This window comes from Alligator mississippiensis, chromosome 8, assembly GCF_030867095.1.
Source record: "Alligator mississippiensis isolate rAllMis1 chromosome 8, rAllMis1, whole genome shotgun sequence".
Taxonomy (NCBI): Eukaryota; Metazoa; Chordata; order Crocodylia; family Alligatoridae; genus Alligator; species Alligator mississippiensis.
In genome coordinates this window covers 72,392,932-72,415,133 of record NC_081831.1, presented here as the reverse complement: position 1 = coordinate 72,415,133, position 22,202 = coordinate 72,392,932, and the positions used below count along the sequence as shown (strand labels likewise).

Here is a 22,202-nt window from a genome sequence, read left to right as displayed (position 1 = left end):
AAAGAATTATAGAAAATGAGGGTAGGAAGGGACCTCAGGAGGTCACATCTAGCCCAACCATTCCATTGCATTCATTTATTGAGGTTCCTACTTGGAGACAGCTCAAAGAGTCCTCTCCGAACAAAAATGGCACAGAGAGCATTTAATTAAATCAAATCAAATCAGTGCCTATCTGCTGCATTGTCTTTACGCATCCTCATACCATCTATGATAAGTAATGCTTCCATGCTGGGCACATGTAGCATACAGCTTGTTATAGGTACAGGTAAACAGCTGTGCTTGATTGCCTGGTGGTTTTTCTTGGCAGATCTGTATCTGTCAGAAAAAGCTGCTTGTTGACCTTGATCTTTGCTTGCTGCTGTTTCCATTCTGGAGCCATTCGTGATTGCTTCACTCATCCCAAAGGGCTTTTATGTTCTGCACAGTACTAATGACACCAGTATGGTAGTGTGCTTCATTGCATGCACGCCTTCTAGAAGGCAGATTTCTTTCAGATGAAGTTCTGAAGTTGAGAGAAAGCAACATGAAGCCAGAATGCAAGACTTCAACTCTAAGTCATCTTAGAGAACGCGCACAGCAGTGCAGAATTGCAGCTCCCACTCAGGGCTGCTGAGTTCTCACACTTCCATAACCTCAGGTCTCAAAGAATGGATGTTTGTTTTTTGACTATGTCACAGTCACTGAAATTACTCCTGCTTTTACTCTCTGCCCTCTGCTTGAAATGATTGTTTTTGTCCCTTTTTAGCCACTGATTTTTTTATTTATTTATTTTTTTTTATAAGCCCAAAGCAGAATAGCACTTGGTCCTCTTTATGCTGTTAGTGATGCTCCTTTGTTAAGATAAGATAAAATTGTTCCTGCGCTAGTATGGCATTTTGGCTAGCAAAGCTAGATCAGAAACCTACTTGATTGTGTTTACTGACAGGAAGAAGCAACATCTCTGTTACTGCACTGAATAATACCGACAGTAAATTTGACCTGGTTTAAGAATCCAGAGTTTTCCTAAAACAGTTTCTTTTTAAACTCTTCACCCGGTACTAGGTAGCACTGAAATAATGTTTAGTCTTGTCCAGTGGAGTCCAGTGGAGTCCAGTGCTGTAAGGAGAAGGGAATAATAGAAAACCTACTTTTCACAAACATTTAACAGACATGAAGTCCTTTCTGTAGTACTTGCTACTGTGGTATCACATGTTATCATGGTATAAAACATCCTCTTGCAGGTCTGCTGCAATAAAAACAAATCAGGAGCTTGGCTTGTAGCTATGCTCTGTTCAAGACTGCTTCAAGTGTGACCTTTACACTTAACTCCCACATATGCTCAGTGGAGAACTTTGCTCTGTGAAATGCTTTTCACATAGTAGTGGAACAGAGATCTCTTCTCTTTAAATTGAAAAGCCATAATTATATTGTTGCAGCCCTCTGTACACTTTGATACTACAGAAATCGGAGAGGCCATTTTTGTGGCTGAGAACCAAGAACAGGGGAACAGCCTGGAAAAGAAGTCAGGGAAGGGTTTGGTAAAATGATTTCTACTCCCTCTCACCCCAGTGGCCCAGACCTTTAATGTCCTATGTAGTATAGCAAAGTCTTGCTGAGTGGCAAGCCCCAAAGGCCATCTGCAGGCAGGAGAAATCCCATCCTCCTGCCTGCAGATGAGCAGCCCCTGCTTCTCTCCCCAGGCTGATGCTAGTTCTGCCTTTTACCAAACACCTCGCTGCACCATCCAGTTCCTCTCCCACTAACCCCACAGCAGAAATTTCAGTTTTTAAATGCAATATAGCCCTACATCTCCACACTTATGTTTTAAAAAAAAAAATCCAATCCTAATCTGCACTAGATTTAGTGCCGAGTCTGGTCTGTTATTAAACCTCTGTTAGCAGGGCAAGGTATTACGTATACCGAGTTATGCAATAATAATTGACATTGCCTTATGGCATAAGCCCCAAAGTTCTCCTGCCATCTGCAACATGTTAAAAATATTCAGAATCTCTCCAGGAAGATTTTAAGAAAGGAGTTTGTCTTCAAACATATCCAACTTCTTCCTTTTTGAGGAATGCAATTTTAAAATTCAAAATGTTAATACACAAGAAGTTCTCTTCTTGTCTCTCTTCTCTTGTGCTGTAATCTGGCAACATTAAAATATATATTTTAAAATAGTAAGACTACGGCAAACACAGGACACAGATTAGAAAGCACTGTACATAAAGAGCTTCTTTTCCCTTTAAAGAACTCAGCAGTTTGATCAGTCAAGCTCAGCCTTCCAGTAGTACACACTATGCCTCATTGAAGAATTAGCATTTACTTTGCTTCAAGCCAGATGCTTCCAGCCTTCCACTAGTCTCTTTCTATGACCAGGTTACGAAACGCCTGGACACAGGAGGAGGGGTGGATGTCGTATACTTAGACTTCAGGAAGGCCTTCGATACGGTATCCCACCCCATACTGGTGAACAAGTTAAGAGGCTGTGATGTGGGTGACTGCACAGTCCGGTGGGTGGCGAATTGGCTAGAGGGTCGCACCCAAAGAGTCGTGGTGGATGGGTCGGTCTCGACCTGGAAGGGTGTGGGCAGTGGGGTCCCGCAGGGTTCGGTCCTTGGACCGATACTCTTTAATGTCTTCATCAGCGACTTGGACGAGGGAGTCAAATGTACTCTGTCCAAGTTTGCAGATGACACAAAGCTATGGGGAGAAGTGGACACGCCGGAGGGCAGGGAACAGCTGCAGGCAGACCTGGATAGGTTGGACAAGTGGGCAGAAAACAACAGGATGCAGTTCAACAAGGGGAAATGCAAAGTGCTGCACCTAGGGAGGAAAAATGTCCAGCACACCTACAGCCTAGGGAATGACCTGCTGGGTGGCACAGAGGTGGAAAGGGATCTTGGAGTCCTAGTGGACTCCAAGATGAACATGAGCCGGCAGTGTGACGAAGCCATCAGAAAAGCCAATGGCACTTTATCGTGCATCAGCAGATGCATGACAAATAGGTCCAGGGAGGCGATACTTCCCCTCTATAGGGTGTTGGTCAGGCCACAGTTGGAGTACTGCGTGCAATTCTGGGCGCCACACTTCAAGAAGGATGCAGATAACCTGGAGAGGGTACAGAGAAGGGCAACTCGTATGGTCAAGGGCTTGCAGACCAAGCCCTACGAGGAGAGACTAGAGAAACTGGACCTTTTCAGCCTCCGCAAGAGAAGGTTGAGAGGCGACCTTGTGGCTGCCTATAAGTTCATCACGGGGGCACAGAAGGGAATTGGTGAGGATTTATTCACCAAGGCGCCCCCGGGGGTTACAAGAAATAATGGCCACAAGCTAGCAGAGAGCAGATTTAGACTGGACATTAGGAAGAACTTCTTCACAGTTAGAGTGGCCAGGGTCTGGAACGGGCTCCCAAGGGAGGTGGTGCTCTCCCCTACCCTGGGGGTCTTCAAGAGGAGGTTAGACGAGTATCTAGCTGGAGTCATCTAGACCCAGCACTCTTTCCTGCTTATGCAGGGGGTCGGACTTGATGATCTATTGAGGTCCCTTCCGACCCTAACATCTATGAATCTATAAATACTGAAAACAAATTGCCCACCACCTTTTGTTAGAACAATTACAAAAAAACCCAAACCAAACCAAAACCAACCCCATTCTAACTCTTGGAAGTAGTCCCACTGCCTTCAATGGGACTGCTTTGGGTAAGGAAGGCCTTTCAGAAATGTCTGCGCAAACAAAAAAGTCCTACATTTGTACATGTAACCTTCAAGTAGCAGCTAGTATAACAGATGCTAAAATGTCTCAATCTCACGCTATTGTACAAAGAGAAGAGATTTTTTAAGAGGTAATGGGTCTGGACACACATAATTGAAGTGTGTATTTAAGAATGAGTCACTCTGGAAAGCATGGTGACAGAAAAAAAACTATTTACTACTGAATCTAAGAATGGACAAGTAGTAGGAAAATGACTTTTTTTTGCCATCAAAATGTAACCCAGACACTGAGGAGGAAAAAATGGATGCTAGCAGACCCAGCATACAAAAAGTTGGATAAACAAAGACATTCCACACAAACAATTTATCAACACAAAACTGTTTAATATTTATTAAATGACACAAAATACCTAGGTAACAGACTCACTCTTTGAAAGGACATGTATTTACATTATTTACCAACTTAAGAAAGACTCTCTGTACCCATTTCAGACTTGTTATGAAACATTAAAAAGGTTTCGCTTTTTGCATTAAAGGACGCAATGCTGACACATGCCCTGTTTGCAAGTCTGCATAACTATAATTTCTGATGCAGTGAAAACTATAATTTGATGCAATTTTATATTCTAGTAGTGAAGAGGCTTCTTAAAAGTAACAGGGTTAGTTTTTTTTCCCCACTCCAGACATACTTCTGAAGAACTGTTATACAAAAATTATATTACATTTTTGAATGCTGCTGTACTCTTACAACTTTAGTGTAACTTTTCAAAGAAAATACTCTTCCTATTATATGAAATCACTAAAAAAACAAAGTGGCATTTGAACAATTTTTAGATGCACAAATAAAACATTGTTTAAAAGAAAGCATTAGGGCAAACTGATATGTTTAGGAAAATGAAAGATACTGTGACTGAGAAATGAGCAAAGACCAAAATATAAACCACAGCTAAAGCAACTTAAAAATTTGCTAGGTTTCTTTCACCTTTGTTATTAACTATATTTACTTTGGCACCTTTGTGTGAACTATAGAACAAAACAATGTTTACAACACTTCCGCAATTACAGCATTTAAACAAAATGGTCACTTTCCTTTAAACCAGCCAAGACAAAAAATAGTCCATTTATGGGTATAAAGATTAAAAAACCTAAAATATATATTTCTAAGAATAAACTGCAATTTCTTATTAACAAGGCTGCTATAAACTGCATGCAAGAGTGAAGATTTAAAAATGTATGGGCAAACAGACACCTTGTGTTATAGCCAAATAAGTTGTGGTCCAAGCCAACTGAAAAAAAAGTTATACATATGTGTGTGTGTGTATATATATATATATATATATGGCTCAATAGGCAGGCACATGATCCCAGCAAGAAGTTGCAGAGTTTAACAGCTGGATACTCATCTTGGCTGCCGCTCTGTCATTAACCAGGAAAGAAAGACCTTGGCAGAAATTAACAAGTTGTTTCTTCATCCCACAAGTCTTTTCTAAACAAGGGCTTGGTTTTCCCTGCTCTTCTCAAGCATCTGGTCTGTTCAGTGTCCTCGCAGGCCCTTCATTGGGTAGCTTTAATAGCAGGATTGTCAGTGAAACAAAAAACATTGCCTCCATTTCGACATCAGAACTTTGTATCTATCTAAATGACAACTAAAAGACACAAGTTTTCTATATAATAATGTCTGAATTCAATTCATTGAAATAAATAGGATGTTAAAACCAAAAACAAAAAGACACTTTGCAAACTTTCTGGTCAGCTGAATTTCAACATCTAATGGGATTCTATCAGAATCTGTCATTTTTGTACCTATACGCAATTCAGTTCCAACCAAGATCACAACAGTTTGGAGCTGGAACAGTCAGGTATTTTGATTTCCATCTCCTCTTCTCATAATAAAAATGTAATTAGTTTCCAAAAATACTTTTTTGAGCAAATTTCACTGAAAACAAACACACACACACACGCACAAACAATGCAAAGCCATCACACAGATGGGGAAAAGAGACATGACACAGAACCAAAGTAGAAAGAACAGTTTAAAAAAGGAACATAGAAAAAGCATTATTTAGTTTCCTCGCTCTCTTTCTCCCCAGTGGTTTCCTATATCCAAGTGAAAGCTTGCCTCTCTAGGCAGAAGCAGCCTTCCAGCATCCTAAACACACCTCCCTATTGCAAATGGTGGGCTTTGTGAAGACAAGGGTTGCCCTAACAGTGGAGTAGTCAAATGCCTGAACTTATGGACAAGAGACTGGTTCCTGATGCAGTTCCTATGGAAAACTATACATTTTACCGAAAATGTCAATGTTGAGGGAGGAGAGCTGGAATAAGCAGTGCTTTTTTTCTTGGGGGGAGGGGGGGAAGCTGCTTTGTTTGTCAAGGGAACATTTCATGTAAAACCAGCTAGAGGGAAAACAACATGGAGGTAATTCAGGACCAAGAAAGACCATCTTTACGAAGGGGGATGTTCCAGATATGACATATACATACGCACGCAGAGTGCAGAGTCAGGGGATGAAACAACAGAACACAAAACATTAAGCAAGTGCTATTCAGGACACACACTTCAAAAGAAAGTAGTCGTTGCTCCCAAGTGAGTGCGATGCTGCATTTTTTTCCCAACAAACTTTGTCGTGCCTTCTAGAACTATGTGGCATTCCCCAGGACTACGCAGGCTTGCAAGATCATTTTGCCCTGCAGCATGACAGAACTGGGTCTGAAGCTTGGCTGGGTGAGGCAGGGAGAAGCTGCTCTATGCCTATAAAAACTAAGAAGTTCTCTGTCCAACCCTTCTGACATTTCCCCCCTCCAACATCAATATAATTCCTGGCACACATTACTGATGAGGTTTGTTGTTGTAAACGCTCTGCATTCAAGCAACGTATTCTCTCACACTTCAAGAAGAATGCTCTTGTCATCTAAGAAAACAGGTCATAGATGCCTTGAAGCAGCATTTCACCATCTTTCTCTATGAGAGGTAGGCTTCTGGGTTCAAGGAGGCCTGCTGTTGTCTAGGACCGAGTTCTTAAAGCCTTAGCTTGGCTTATAACAACAAAGGGTGGGTCTAGATCCGTTGCCGTGTCTAAGCCTTGGGCTTAATTTAAGCCGCATAGAATATTGCAAAGAAAAATGAGTGTTAAAATCCATCTGTTTTTGTTAATACAGCAATTTCACAAAAAACCTGTGGTTATTCCTCCCTGACTTTAAAAATCTTTTTCTGCTGAGCACTCCTTCATAGAATGCCTTATCCACAACCAGTAAAACACTTTTTCTCTGTTGTAGCTGTTTTATGCTAAAGTTTCAAAAGGTAAACACTGAATTTTGAGGGAAAGCCACAAATACAAATCTAAACCTGCCGATTAACTTTTTGCTGCAACAGCTGTTTAAGGAATGATTAAACACTCACACACACACACTCCAAGCCTTACAATAAATTTTATATTGGTATAATTTCTTTTATATTTCCTCCCAATTTTAACAGATAAGGTTTTTGAATAGAAAAGTCAGTAAAGCATGACTTAATGCCCTCCCTCCCCCCTGGGGAAAAAACCCAATACAAGTAATGACCAAACCAATGGTGGTGCTGCCAACTGAAATACACCCAGCAGTCTGTACAGAAAATTGAAAAGTTGCATGCAGTTTAAGCATTGTAAAGGCTATTTTCTTGTGTTAATTAAACCTTCTGCTTCATAGTTTAAATGTGTAAAGGAACATTTGCCTTATACCAAGGGACTCCTCTTCAGACCCAGAGACAAATGGAATCACGAAGACCAAGTACTTTCTTACAGCTTTCTGCACATCTTACTACATAACATGCAAAGAGTTCAACAGCATTCTTCTTAAAATGTAAATAAGTACTCTTTAAATGGGCATGTTAACCACTGAGAAAGTCCACTCTACTATACTTTTCCATTACACTGCTTTCATTCCGTCATCGGTAGTATAAAAAGTCAATTAATGGGGTCAACAGGCTAGTTTATCCACTGGCAATTGAGTATGACACCAAGTGTGCAGAAAAACAAAAGGCCAACATATGTTTATGCAATATAGTTGTACTGGTTTGGGTTCTCTTTGTCTCTTTCCATGTAGTCCCTGTCAATTAAGGATTCTATTCTCTTCTTAAGGTCAGCAGGCTGTAAAACACAAATGTCAGTATTACTGTTTTTTGAAGCTATTCCAACCAACTCTCTGCATATTTCCACTTATTTTAAACTGCAATGTAGCAACACTTTTCAAATGAACAGCCACATTCTGTTTCAGTTACTGAAATACCATTGAAAATGCTCCAAGTATAGGAAGTCAGATCCAGAATTTATTTCACTAGGGAAGATGGCTACAGACTTCAAGTGCCGCCTTCACAAAGGCCAGTCTTTTATAGCAGGAGAGGTGGATAAACCTGTAATCTGGCAAATTGAGTGCCCACATAAAAACTTGAATTCAGACACACACAAACATATTATATAGCTGCATCTTTTAAATCAGATTACCATGAGAACTGCATAAGTGAATCATGTCAAGGTGTTTTGTTTAAATTTAAAGTCTACCTTCATGTGACTAACTTGTATGAAAGTGTAAGTGTGTGCACATGCATGCACAAGACAAGGTAGAGTGAAGGCATTTCATTTAACTATTGTATCTGTGTATGCCTTGCTGGATGCAGCTTGTGTAATACCTAACAAGCTGGTGCAGAGAATTATAAATCTGCATTTTCAAGAAATGCCAAAGGATAAGGTGTCACTACATTTTATACTGCATATTCTGCAGTTCCTGCATTAGAGAACACTGGAAATGCAGAGGTGGTTGAAGCACAAAACAAAAAGTATCATCTCTTTAGTTGTAGTAGAAGCTCCAATTCAATATGGAACATCTCTCAGTATGCATACATTAAGCGCGCATCTCCTAGCTCTTATTTGTGACAGGTGCCTTTAAATGTGTTTGTAAAAAGTTGAAATTTTCCCCAAGTGATAGCCAGGATTGTGTGTCTAAAAAAATCTGGATTATACAGTTTGCTTTTTTATGAGAAGCATCAGCCAAGAAAACTGGAAAGCAGGCCCAGTTACGCAGTTCTGCACAAGCTTTTCATAAGTGTTTGTGATTAGATGAAACAAAACCAAACCAAACCCAAGTTTTCAAAGAGAAAGCTGTTTATGCTCATAACCAACATGACCAAGAAGTTTGTCCAGCTCTAAAAATCTTCATTAACATAATGCATTATCTTATAGCTTGACTAAAAGCCTCATTTGGTCCATTTACCTCCATGAACAAGTGACTGCAACTGGTATATCAAAAAATTTCTAGAAATGAATGTTTTGCCTTTTAAATTAGGGTGCTGCAATAGATGTAAAAGTCAGTTTTGGATAGCTGTCAAATACCAATGAGGGGATAGGGACCTTTTCTTGCCTAACAAAAAGGAGCCTATAATTTACCTTTACGGGGAATTTAAGCTGGTTGTACACCTCTGACACAAGCAAGTTGTGACTGAGAGTCTTGCGCATCTTCATGATTCGTACAATTGCAGCATCAATCTGGTACTGCCGGTCCTGAAATACTCTCTCTGTAGTGCTTGCCTGTTCCTCTACCTGGATGATTGGTTTAAAAAACAAACAAACAACAACAAACTGTAAAAAGAGCATGCTACGCCAGTCGCAATAAATTATTTTGATACTGTCTGCACAACAGGTAGCACCACAGTACCTTCAGCAGTCATACTTCATATATTTTGACAGTATGCTTTTAAGACTAGGGAGAGAAGTTACACATCAACCAGTATAAGTGATCAGAAATTGATTCAAATCTATAACGCTACAGAAGTTCAGTGCACACAAACTGCTTTAAAAATACCCCAAGCCAATTTAAGATAAAGTCTGATACTACATCCACCCAGGCTAACCGATTTAAGTTAAATTGGTTTATTGAATTTCTGTGCCAGATTTCCTCCAGATTCAAGTTAATGCACAGTCCCCCAACATCCCAGGATGCTTTGCACCTCCCCTGAAATGCGCCCCCCCTTCTCCCCCCACCAAGAGAGACTCATATGGAGAATTCCAATAGTTTACTATGGAGATGAGCAGCAATCCAAAGTAAACTAAGCCATAATATTGATAATCACATGTCAGTTAAGATCCTAAATTCTCGCCTGTTCTCATGCAATTTAATCCATATTATCTTGCATACTATTTTTCATTTAGTAAAGTTTCAGATTGCAAAAGTCACAACAGTAGTTACTGTTTGGCTCTTTTAGGATTCCTGGAAAATGGACAGATTATCAGGTATGATTAACAGGTTAGCTGCACCGAGAGCTGGATTAGTGCGCCAGCTCAGACTAAAGTTTGCTCTGCCATTCAAAGCATACCTGCATCTTTTACACAGATAACTGAATATATACATTTGAGACTGGACAAAGGAACAAAAAAAAAGTCTTCTGTATATGCAAAAAAGGGAAAAGGGCTGTGAAAGGATGTGAAAAGAGGTCAGCCACTGATAGGAATAACATACTGTTTCTTTCATCTGGATTTGATTGATCTTTATCCTGAAGAGCTTGTGTCTGAAGTCATCGTTGCATGTGAATTTATCACCATCTTCCACATCTTTGCCTTTAGGGCTTTTAGTTAGTACTCTAGCTTTGCCGCAGGCTAATGACTGGAGTGTCCTTCTTAACTCTCCATCCTCTGAAGCAGAAAAGAGTTGTTTAGTATTCTAAGTCAGTAGCATTTAGAAGTCTTCATTAGCTGCTTTCAATACTGACCTATTCCAGTAGCTTGCTTTATCTCCTCTAAACTGAACTCCTCTCCTTCATTAAACATAAGCAGCACCAGTGTCTGGAACAAAGAAACTTGCAGTTCTTTTTTGCCCTGTCAAGAAGAAATGATCAGATATTACTACTGAGGCGTTCTTGAAAGAGAGACAAGAGTAAGTCAATTGAAGGCTAATTCAAATTCATAGCAATGACCAGGTTTACAAGGAAAAAATACCCATTTTATTCACCTCAGGAGTCTGGAAGGGCAAAAATTACTCATCACATTAGATTAACAGTGACACATGGGAAGTTTTACATCAGAGTTCTAGACTATGTCAATTGACAAAACTGATCCACATTTTAACATCTCACACAGGTGTGAGTAAAAACCAGTACAAATATCCCAACCCATTGGGCGCTACGAGCTTGGACTGGAGAGGTCCTAAACAAAATACAAACTAGATGCCAGTTTAAACAGAAACAGTATTAAGAGTTATAGGAGCTATAGAACATTACAATTTTCATTCATCTTTTGGGCAATTTTCTGGAAAGAAGACTTAAAGACATTTCTCTCTCAAGTGTCTAGACAAAATATTTTGTCTTCAACTGTATTGGGATGGAAAAATAAATGAAAAGAATAGAAACACTTGAGGAAAAGCAGCTGGGAAACACATTATAACAAGTTTCTAAGGAGATTCTGGAAATGTCAAAATATTTTCTTATCCTAGCAATAAAAAGGATAAGAAGTCAGCTTTAAGCTGGTTTAATATTGGCATTATTTTGGTATGTGTTGTAATACTGCCAGTGTAACGAACTATGCCATTTTAAACACAGAATCAGTCTTGCATGTAAAATTTTCAGTTATGCTAGAGGTATGGCAACTAAGCTAGAGGTATGACAATTACCTCTAAAGGTATAGCAACCATTATCTTCTACCTGTATACTCAGTAAAATGCAAATCATGTTTATGGTGCAAGAAAATTATACCATCTACGGTGTAGTCTCAGACACATTAATACAAAACTGCCTCAGCACTACTACAGAAGCTACCAAGAGTTTATTATATTATAAGAAATGTGAGGTTATTACTTCCGCTAAAAAACCATCACATTACAAAGAACCTTTTGTATACGTATCAGTGCACATCATAAATACCTTAAAAGTGCAAAGTTGCAGGAGTACAATAGAAATAACCTAGAAACAAAATACTTGCCTCCTTGAATTCTGCTTTTAATACACAGTGTCCTAGTGTTGACTGCCACTGAAGTTTCCTACCACTGTGTTTTCCTAGATAAAATGTCTTGAAGATTTCTTGTAGTTTTACCATCTACAAAACAAGGAAGAAAAACTCCACTATAAGTAATCACCTCAACTTACCTTTAATTACCAAAAAGGAAATTAAAATCATTTTAAGGAAGGAGAAAATCTAGATGGCAACATCGTTAATATTTCTTTAAAAAAAAAACAAACAACAAAAAATATTATTTGTGGTCCACTAACTTTTCTTTTTTATCTTATAAAGTATCAAGTATAAGATTAGTGTATATATTGCCTACATGAAAACCTCAAGTGAGAAGTGCTCTATTTCTGTATGAAATCCAGTTTTGTACTTATCCTTACCTCTGGGGGTAAGTGGACCTCCATAGGCACATATGTTGGCCAATAACCCATGGTCAAGATGTTCACTGTTAGTTCAATGTTACCAGGTACATTTTGATTTTGCATATACTGTAGGGAGAAACAAGACATTGAAACAAAGTGATTTCATAGATTTCATAGACATTAGGGCTGGAAGGGACCTCGGAAGATCATCGAGTCCAGCCCCCCGCCCAAAGGGCAGGACGTCAGCTGGGGTCATAGGATCCCAGCAAGATAAGCATCCAGTTTCATCTTGAAGGTGTTCAATGAAGGCGCTTGAACAACCTCCGGCGGCAGGCTGTTCCAGACCTTGGGGGCTCGGACAGTAAAGAAATTCTTCCTTATGTCCAGCCTGAAACGATCTTGTAGTAGTTTGTGACCATTCGTCCTCGTCATCCCTTGGGGCGCTCTGGTGAACAAACGTTCCCCTAGATACTGGTGATCACCCCTGATAAACTTGTAGGTGGCCATCAGATCACCCCTGAGCCTGCGCTTTTCCAGGCTAAAGAGCCCCAGGGCTCTCAGCCTGTCATCGTAGGGTCTGCTTCCCTGACCTCTGATCATGCGCGTGGCTCTTCTCTGGACTCTCTCAAGCTTCTCCACATCCTTTTTGAATTGTGGAGCCCAAAACTGGATGCAGTACTCCAGCTGCGGCCTCACTAAGGCCGAGTACAGGGGGAGAATGACGTCCCGGGATTTGCTTGAGAAGCATCTATGGATGCAAGCCAGCGTTTTGGTCGCTTTACTAGCCGCAGCATCGCATTGCAGGCTCATGTTCATCTTGTGGTCAATGATGACCCCCAAGTCTCTTTCTTCCATAGTGCTAGCCAACATAGCACTGCCGAGCCTATAAGGATGCTGCGGGTTTTTTTTCCCCAAGGTGAAGAACCTTGCATTTATCAGCGTTGAACACCATCAGATTCTCATCCGCCCACTTGCTGAGCCTGTCCAGGTCAGCCTGGATCACCCGCCTGTCTTCTGGCGTGGATGCTTTGCCCCACGTGGTGCTACTGTCCTATGACAGACAGAGCTACAAGGATATTAACACATTATCGATCCCACATCTGAATCGAATGCAAGCAATCTGAGGATCTCCTGGCTATAGGGAATGCCAGTTATCCATATAAAAGAGGTAGGAGGATTATGAGAACACATTTCAGAATATCACAAAGCACTTAAACAGTTAACCCACCCCTCTCCCCCAAAAAACCCCAACTTTACACCACTCTTTACATATTTACTGGTCTTGGCTATTGTGCTTGGTTATTAAAAAGAATCAGTAAACTAAGGGGGTGACTTTCAGAGGCACTCAAGAATAAGTATACAACTAACTGCTTTTAATACCTCTGAAACTCTCTCCCCAAGGTTTTGTCCAAGACAAGACAATGTAAAAACTAATTTAGAATTTGTAAACTGTATACCAGATAAGAAAGAAAGTTACCATATAACTTTAAATATTTATAATGAAGAGGCATCTGTACTTTAATATTAAAGTTTTACCCATAAATACACCCAGAAGAAAAGTAGCCAAATAAGCAGTGGCAGGCTTTCCACCAATACCTGTTTGAACTGAATCATTATGTCCTTTGAAAGTTCCATATCTTTAAACATTCCTTCAAGTTTGCTGGTGAAAGCAGCTCCACATTCTGTAAGAGAGGGAGGTTTAATAGTATTTAGGTAGTTCAAAAAAAGCAGAACACTTGAGCACTGCCCATGAAAGTACGGCATTAGGAAGCATTCTTAAAAAAGAAGAACTATGCTAAGGCTAACCTACTGACAACCCAGGCATTATACACACCGCTTATAGACATGCGATAGATCACTTTTATCTTGAATTTGGACCTAGACTAAGCCTTGGAAAAAAAAATCAAGACTGACCAGGGATAAAATCTTGGAACAATGAAATAACAAAAATCTGACTAAAAACTGGCTGGCAGGTATTTGGGCTGTGAGACCTCAGATCGCCTAAAAATCTTAGCGTATCTACCAAGTATTCTGTAACAGAATCTCAAGTCTACTCCAAAGAGGAAGGTGGTACATGTTAGACAATTTTAAATTAGTTACACTAGCAGAAGACAAAAAGTAGTTATATAAAGGCACCCTGTTTTCTTAAAATACAGTTGTTATAGATCTACATAAAAGTTGTATCTTCCCCCCTTTTTTTTGTTGAATAAATGAACCAGATCTGCTAGAGGAAAAGTTCAAATGACAAGTTAGACCTATTTCTAGTCAGAAAGGAAACTGAGAGCGCAGGAAAAATACTTACCATGCTTGAGTTTGGAAAGCATAGATTTTTCAGCATCTACTGATGCACTTTTCCCAACTAGTAGCCGCTTAGCTAGATCTTTTTTATAAAAGGCCTCAAAAACATCTTTTCCTGTAATCAGACAGCGTGATTTATTGAAGAGCTGAGAAAGCTTTGAGTATGATGAAACATTAAAACGAATGGGTCAATTTACACAAAACTTAAGGCTTCCATTGACTTCCCCAAGTAAGTTATTGGGACTCTTCCCCATTAATTACAATTAGCTTTGGCTTCATCTGAGCAAATGAACAGTACTTGCAGCTAAAATACTAGAAGACCAGCAGATTAAATCCACAGAAAAAATGTACAGTATTTCTATCATCTAACCTTTCCTTGGAAATTGGATTTCAAGCTGTTTACAGATATTTCTCTTTTATACACACACACAGTTATTACCCTTACCATAAATGAACCTAAATATAATCATAATTTTATCCAGCATTTTTTCAAGTTCTTCATCAGTAGCTTCTTTGTTGCCTGCTCGAAGTTTTGAATCCACATATTTTGCTAAAAAAATAGAAAAGGGTATAAAGAACTGAACACTCTGATAAAGTTAAGCAAAAGTAATGAAACTACATTTAAGATTTAATTAAACTATATCCAGCTGATTTGGGATTACTTTTGTTGGAAAAAATAAGCCAAACTAAAATACTAAGTTTCCAAAAGGACTGTTAAAACAATTAGAAGATACTACCAGAGTTTGAGCACAGCTAATTTGAGATGGTGTTTTCAGAGATGCCCTGCCATAGAACTGCAATAGCACGTGAGAAAATGCAGTAGTTTAAAGGATTAAAAAAAATTAAAAAATAGGGGAAAATTCATGAGTCAGTTGTCCTGCATACCACAGAGCACAGCTACCCTGCAAGATCCACCCACTTAAGATAAGATACCCTAGATAGGACTGGCACACACTTGATGAATCAAAGACTATATGGTTTACTGGCTGGGGTCCCAAATCACTTTGTCTCCACATGAAGGCACAGAGGGGCTTGTAGAGGCTTTTGCAGAACAACTTAGTTCTGGTGTCAGGGAAAATTTATTCTTGCTTTAGGAAGTAGTTGATTTAGGTCATATCAAATGTGGTGTGTCTCATTTTTAAACCTAGACAAAGTGGCGAGTGCCTTTCTTCCCCCCCCAAGAATGGAGTTTTTCCAAGCCATTAAGTATATAGGTCTCATAGTTTAGTTATGATTTCTGATGACTCTCTCCTTTGCTTCACCATTTAAAATTCCACCATCTCCTTGCCTATCTGTTAAAAAAAAAAATTCAGAAAAAGATTCACAGCTTCTATGCAGAAAAAGACAGAAGAACAATACCTATAAGTTCAGCTGGCTTGTTTGGTCTCTTGTTAATGAAGGTTTCAAAAGCTTCTTTCATGGCATTGACAAATTTCTCATTCTTCAGAAAGCAGACATCAATAATATGGTCAACTTTATCCTTGAAGTCAAGCAGCTCTTGGACCATGGTTTTGTCTTTCTCTGGATTAATTACAATAGTGCTACCAAATGCCTGCAATACAAAACCCACCCTTCAAATCACAATCCTAAATACCAGTTATGAATGATCAATCTTCCAAAAGATGAATTAGGCTCAGAGAAAAACAAAAAATATGCCTCCTTAAACTGATAAAAATGGTGGAATCCAAAGTCTAAAACATTCTGTGCTGAGAACCATACACAAGAGGACATTTTGGCCTCTGAAGCCACATTACTAGTATAGATAGGCTTTACTGCAGCCTGTCTTTACTAGTATGGAAAAATAAAATGGCAATCTTTTGCTTAGTGTGGAACTTGAATTTCAGAAGGGAGGTGCAAATAACGTGAAACTACTTATAGTGCAAACACCTGAAGATGACAGATAAAAAAAAAATATATGGGTCCTAAATATGACACATTCAAGGACCCATTCCTGAAGAACTAAGGAGAAGTCAAATTTTGACTACAGTCAAATTCTAACTACTCTCATACTACAGCAGCGCACACTTCAAATTATAGACTAGCGGAATACTGAAGTCAAATGAGATTTTCCTATGAATGACTGCAGGATAAGCAAGACATTGTGTGTTACAAATTGGTATGAAAGTCCTTTCTTTGCATTTTAAACAGGAAGTAAACACTCCAAGGCCACTGCTCAAACTGAGTGGAGTGCCTAGCTGAAGTCCAGTCACTGCAGTTTAGATGATGCAGCATTTGTACTTTTTAGAACGTAACATTTAGCAAACAAAAAGCTTTATAGTAAAAAATTGAACAAGTGCACAGCCTGCAGTGATACAAGCCTTCCCTTTCTTTCCCCTTCCACATAACTGAGAGCAGGCAAAGATGAACAACAGAACCATATAGGCCCCACTAGAAATAAAGAAGAGTATTCTTTCTTCAGTAAACATGGTCTGCATTAACATTTCAATTTATGGTTTAAGTGACTCTTTATAAATAAAGGGAACACACATGGAGGGGAGCTTGCTCTGATGCACTGGAAATCCAGCACGTCGGAGCAGACTCGATTAATTGAGTCTGCTTGAGCACATAAATTGATACCTGCTGGCAGCCTTGTGCATCACATGCATCCGTGGCGCAGCGTGCGTCAGTGCTGAGAAAATGGCAGTGCACTCTGAACTGAAACACTGGTGATATTCTTGTTCAAAGGACATGGCCACCATTTTCTCAGTGCTGACAGACACTGCGCCACTGATGCACCTGTTTCCAATGCAGCACTGGACGCTTTTAATTAGTGCGGCTTGCTAATTAAAAAGCACTCAGAGCTGTGTCAGGAGCACATGTAAAAATGCCCAAAGTTTTTACTGTAATAATGATACAGTAAACTACAGCATCATTGTTGCAGTTTACCTGTTGATTGACAACAGTTTAAATTAGAACCACAGTTATCCTAGAGTGATAGATAAGATATGCATCTCTTAAATCAATACAGAATTTTCTAGAGAAAGGAGAGCACAACAATGCAAATTTAGAATGATATTTCATGACATGATTGAACTACTTCCCAGAGCAACTTCACAGCGGCATATGATAACCTGACTGAAGAATTCTTGAGCTGTATGTCAAAAGTACGTTGCATTTTTCCTAAAGCTATAAATAGTTCTGTGGACAAGCCTCAAAGATAAAAGTAAGTCCAAGCTCTTTGATAACAGTACCTTTATGTATTCAATCCAGTGCTGTAATAGAACCTGCACTCCTCCTCTTACTCGACTGAACAACTGATACAGAAGAGAGAGATCCTGAATTCGGTTTTCATCGAGAAGATGGTTTAAACCTGTGAATTTAGAAGTTTTAACATTAATAAAAAAAAGAACTGCCTGAATTCTACACCAAGCTGAGATTGAAATACTACAGCAATTTAAAAAACAACCTCAAACTAATGTTAACCCAAATTAAACTTTTCTTGCCCAAATAAGGATTTATTACTTTTTGCAGCTAAACTGGCTAGTTATGACCAGAACAGAATGGCAATCTGAACTAGTTCTACATCTGGAAGCCCTTTTAGTACCAGACTATTCATTACAGACTATGCAGACTTTATATAAACTGGCTCATCCCATCAGCTTTGCTCACTCGTACTTCACCACACCTTTACATTCAAGATTTGGAAAATGTATGCTCTCCTGGCCAGTTGGAAGGTTACAGGTCAGAGACTCTCAGGTTGTTTTTGAAGAAAAATAAGTTTTGTAAATATAAAAACACAGGTCTTTTCAAGCAATCAACCTCTTGATTGCAGAGGCCTGAAGCCCCACAGCAGGACCCAGTAGTGACAGGGCACAAGTAATAATCCCACTATCCCCTCTTCACAACAGAAGTGGGGGGAAGAGAAGAAGAGTCAGGGTCCAGTTTCTTGCCAGGAGAGCATATCTTATTTTAGCAGTCCTTTCCCGAACACAGACTTCTGGCTAGCGGGTGCCTGGCAGTCATCAAGTCACGGTTTTATTATCTGCCCTTTATTGAAGATGCAGCTTGCACAAACTGTATATCTGTTTATACCCTGACCACAGAAAGATTAGGACAGGGCTCAGGCAATGTATTCTACTGCTCGCAGCCTATTTATCAAATGACTATTTGTGCATAGGTTCCCTCAATAGCTTGGGGTGTAAATCCAAGGACTACTCTCGCACGTGGTCTCCAAGTGTTCCTCAACACCCTCCATTCAGAGCCTCTACTTCATTCTAGTTTTCCTTCTGTTTCATAATATATCTGAAGACACCACTGTAGCTCCTTACCTCTGCCAAGGAGAATGGAACTTGCTCTCCTGAAAAATGTTCAGTGCTATTTCATGAACTGAGTAGCAAGGAGAGTTAAAGAATGATGTGGCTTGTGTCCCCCAGCACCTGAATCTGTCACTTTCTTTTCAGCACAGGAATTGAAAGCCCCGAAGCAGTAAATAGAAACATTTCTATAAAGAAGAGAGATTACCTTTCTGAAGAATGGCTGTTAAATGTTCACCTAGAAGTTGCTTTTCTACAGTAGCAATTAGTGGCTTCCTATAGAAAAAATGTTTAGAATTATTTTTCCTTTTTCCATTACTAACAGTTGTAAATCTTATTTGAGGGGAGACTTGTTGGATTTGGAATTTGGGAATCACTCAGGAATTTGACAAATCTAATCTAGATCCTCTTTCCCCACCCCAGTAGGTGGCTCAATGTCCTGGTTCCTCACTAGATTTATAGCAGGCCCATTGTTGTGTAGAGCTCCAGATATATCTCATCAGGAAGGAATGTAAATAAGCAGTTCCTCCAGGAATAGGTCTCCTCCAGTCTCATTCAAGAGCAAGTTCCGGACCAGGAAGAAGTTGGCCAAGGAAGGGTGGAGGAGAAGGGAGGGACCAAAAAAAGAGCGACTAAAGAAACCAACTGATCATAAAATAAGGGGTTAGTTGCTAACTAAGTCAAGGAAGACAGGAACTACTGCAGGAGCCAGAAGCCGTTAACTCTAAAGAATGGAAGAGATGGAAGCATTAAAGAGTAAACATAAAACACCTTCCTCACAGGTGTCACCATTTGTCCCAACTCTCATTACCACACTGCCCATCTCCAGTGAAAGACCAGCTACAGTTTCAAACTGGGTAGTTTGCCCCACTGAAGGTCCTCTCTCCACCTGCTACCCCATCACTACCACAGTGGTATCAGACCAGGCTTCTCAGACTTCCCACAGCCCTCCTGGTTATTCCCTGCATCTGATTCTCCTTGAAAGATGGCCTTAGTTTCCAAATAAATGACTGCATTACTTGAAAAAGTGACATCGTTCAAGGATCTCTCTTCCTGCATGTTTGATAATTACATTTCTTTAACTGTTCTAATGATTTTCCTGTAGAAACACTTAGTAACTTTTAGTCAGCCCCTCTCATATTTCAGTGGGAAGATAGCCAAGCATATATACATATATCCAACTGCTGCTGATGTTCCCACCCATAAATATGCAGCAAATAAAAGTAGTGTAAGATGAAGTCAACCACTTCTCAGCCATGCAAAATAAAGCAACACTTGATTGGATCCAAGCAGGTATGGGAAAAGAAGTATTTAACAGCTTATGCAACAAAGTTAGTCAGTCAAAAGCTGAAGTAAACTATAGTAATTTTATGTGGCCTTCACTAAGACTATACAGATGAGGTAAATACAATAGACCAAGGGAGACCACACTTACTGCGTGCTCTGATCCAAGTATGTGATAATTCTGTCTGCTTCTTCTTCCAAGCGTTTGTTGACATGATGGAGATATTCTGGAACCTGCAAAATGACAAGAAAAATAACACTGTTATTTTGCATACTTAAGGAAGGGGAAAACAGGGTTGCCAATGGCCGACAAATTTATGTAAATTTACAGACTGTTCATAAAACCCCCACCTCTCTAAAGTCCATTAAAAAAAAAGTGGAGCTCCCTCTAAAACACTAAGAAACAACAAGCTTGTCTGAAGATCACTTGTACACATCAGAATGAAGCTAAATTCAAGTACTGATGGACAGAATGAGCAAAGCAGTGCCACCTGGTGTTTAAGCAGGAGTGGCACCTTCCAGGGAACAGTCCATCAGAGCCTTTGTAGCCCCTTCCCTTCTGCCCCAGCCATGAGCTGCTGCTGCTCTCCCAGGTGTAGCCTGCCTGTAACAGCTGCTCGGCGCTTACCACAAAAGGTATGCAAGACTGCGTGGCTCCAGACCAGGCAGAACAGGGAAGGAGACTGTGCAGCTGAAGCTGCAAGGCTGGGAAGAGGGTGGTAGGGTCCAAGGGGGCTCAGATGATGCTAAGACTGGTGTCTGTGTGTGCCCTGAGGTATGCCATAGGTCTGGTACAACACAAGTGGGAGGGGGAATGATGCAGGAGATGTGGTTTGTGTCCCTGATGGGTGCCAACTTCTGCCTGTGCTAATGCAGAAGCCCCTTTAGAGGTGGAGCTGAGCCTTGGAGTCAGGAGGAAGTGGGAGCCCAGCAACCCTCATCTGAGGGGGATGTGTCACAGGGGTTCTGCTATGGGAACCCAATCACACACTGCCCTGTCATGAGAAAGGAAGTCTAGGCTGCTGTGTATGCAGCCTGGCTGGCATAGGGACCCCACTGCCATCTTGCCCCATGGCAGGGACAACCTTGCTCTGAGAGGTTGCCTGTGCAGCCCAGCTGGTAGCTCCCTCCCTGTCTCCCCAGGAGCCATGCTGTGCTGAAGACTGCAGTTGTTTTCTGTTGCCAGCTCTGGTGCATACCAGAATCCACAAAGAGGGTGTTTTCTGCCACCTTTTGACCTGCCAGGTTCAGGGTACAACCTCTCGCTATCTTCCTTGATCTACTGCTTCCAGTAACAGGGCCCAGCCCAGAAAGGTGAGAAGCTGGTAAATTCAGACAGTGTCAGTTGTTCCAGGACCTGGGGTCTCCAGTTCAGCCAGCTGAGCCAGCACATCCCCCAGGGGGGCCTTTCAAAGCACAACACCTCAGAAGTTCAGTGTGGGAAAGAGGGAAGTATTAGTCTGGGCGGGAGAAGAGGTGCATCTGCTCCCAAATCAACTTGGGTCACAAGGGGGTCTCTGCAGATCGGCAATGCTCCGCCCTCTGCTGGCTTCCTCTCACCTAGCCTGGTACCTACTGTCTCTGCAAAGGGGCTGTGCCCCCAAGAAAAACAATGCTTGGGCTGGCAACCCTAAAGGAAAAGTTAAAAGAACTGCTAACACTAGCCTAACAGCACCAGCTACAGACAAAGCTACAACACTACACTCTAGAGCAGTGATTCTCAACCAAGGTGCTGCAGCAGCTTGGGGCACCTTGAGATCCTTTCAAGGATGCCATGCAATGTTATCCCTGGTAGGTGTGCAAACATGATTCATAAGATAAACTCAGAGATTTCAAATAGTCATCCATTAGGTGTTAAAAACAATTCTGCCCTGTTGTGGGCTTTTTGAGTTTTTTTGTAACAGAAAAATTGGTTTATTATTTTCTCATAGTCAAAAACCCAAGAGAAAAACTAAGAGCTGTTTCTTTTCAAGGGGTGTCATGTCTAAAAAAGGCTGAGAACCTGTGCTCTCAAGGTCATGCTATCACAACATCTACCATGACTACAACCAATGCGTGTATTCAAGAGGGTTACACTTCCCTGGAGAAGAATGCACTACAGGAGAGACTGCTCTATCCTCTTAGCTAGGACAGGATATTTCATCAGTGCTCATAAACAAAAGGGAAAAGATGAACATGCACGATACCTCTCGTTCTTGCATAAGCCTCTGTCCCTCTGCTGCATATAGACGATTGGTTTCTTCCAAGAATCTATGTTCAAAAGAATCTTGATAAATCTAGGAAAAACATGAGAGAATTTCCATTTAAAGCTTAGCATTCCTCAGGAACATTTCTGACTGTGTAGTT

The 22,202-nt window shown here is 40.5% G+C and overlaps 1 protein-coding gene across 1 annotated transcript in view; it reads right to left on the bottom strand.

Moving 5' to 3' along the window:
* Positions 1–4,052: 4,052 nt before the first annotated feature.
* The window catches only part of CUL4B (cullin 4B), a 30,401-nt gene continuing 12,251 nt past the window's right edge, over positions 4,053–22,202 (bottom strand). The window contains exons 8-21 of the mRNA XM_006260019.4: positions 22,043–22,132; positions 20,008–20,090; positions 18,781–18,848; positions 17,511–17,629; positions 15,679–15,871; positions 14,765–14,869; positions 14,324–14,434; positions 13,618–13,703; positions 12,040–12,147; positions 11,633–11,746; positions 10,429–10,534; positions 10,179–10,351; positions 9,110–9,262; positions 4,053–7,816 (exon numbers count right to left, since the gene is read on the bottom strand). Coding sequence (XP_006260081.2) covers positions 7,721–7,816; positions 9,110–9,262; positions 10,179–10,351; positions 10,429–10,534; positions 11,633–11,746; positions 12,040–12,147; positions 13,618–13,703; positions 14,324–14,434; positions 14,765–14,869; positions 15,679–15,871; positions 17,511–17,629; positions 18,781–18,848; positions 20,008–20,090; positions 22,043–22,132 — 1,605 coding nt within the window. The 3' untranslated portion in view covers positions 4,053–7,720. The remainder of the gene's footprint in view (positions 7,817–9,109; positions 9,263–10,178; positions 10,352–10,428; positions 10,535–11,632; positions 11,747–12,039; positions 12,148–13,617; positions 13,704–14,323; positions 14,435–14,764; positions 14,870–15,678; positions 15,872–17,510; positions 17,630–18,780; positions 18,849–20,007; positions 20,091–22,042; positions 22,133–22,202) is intronic.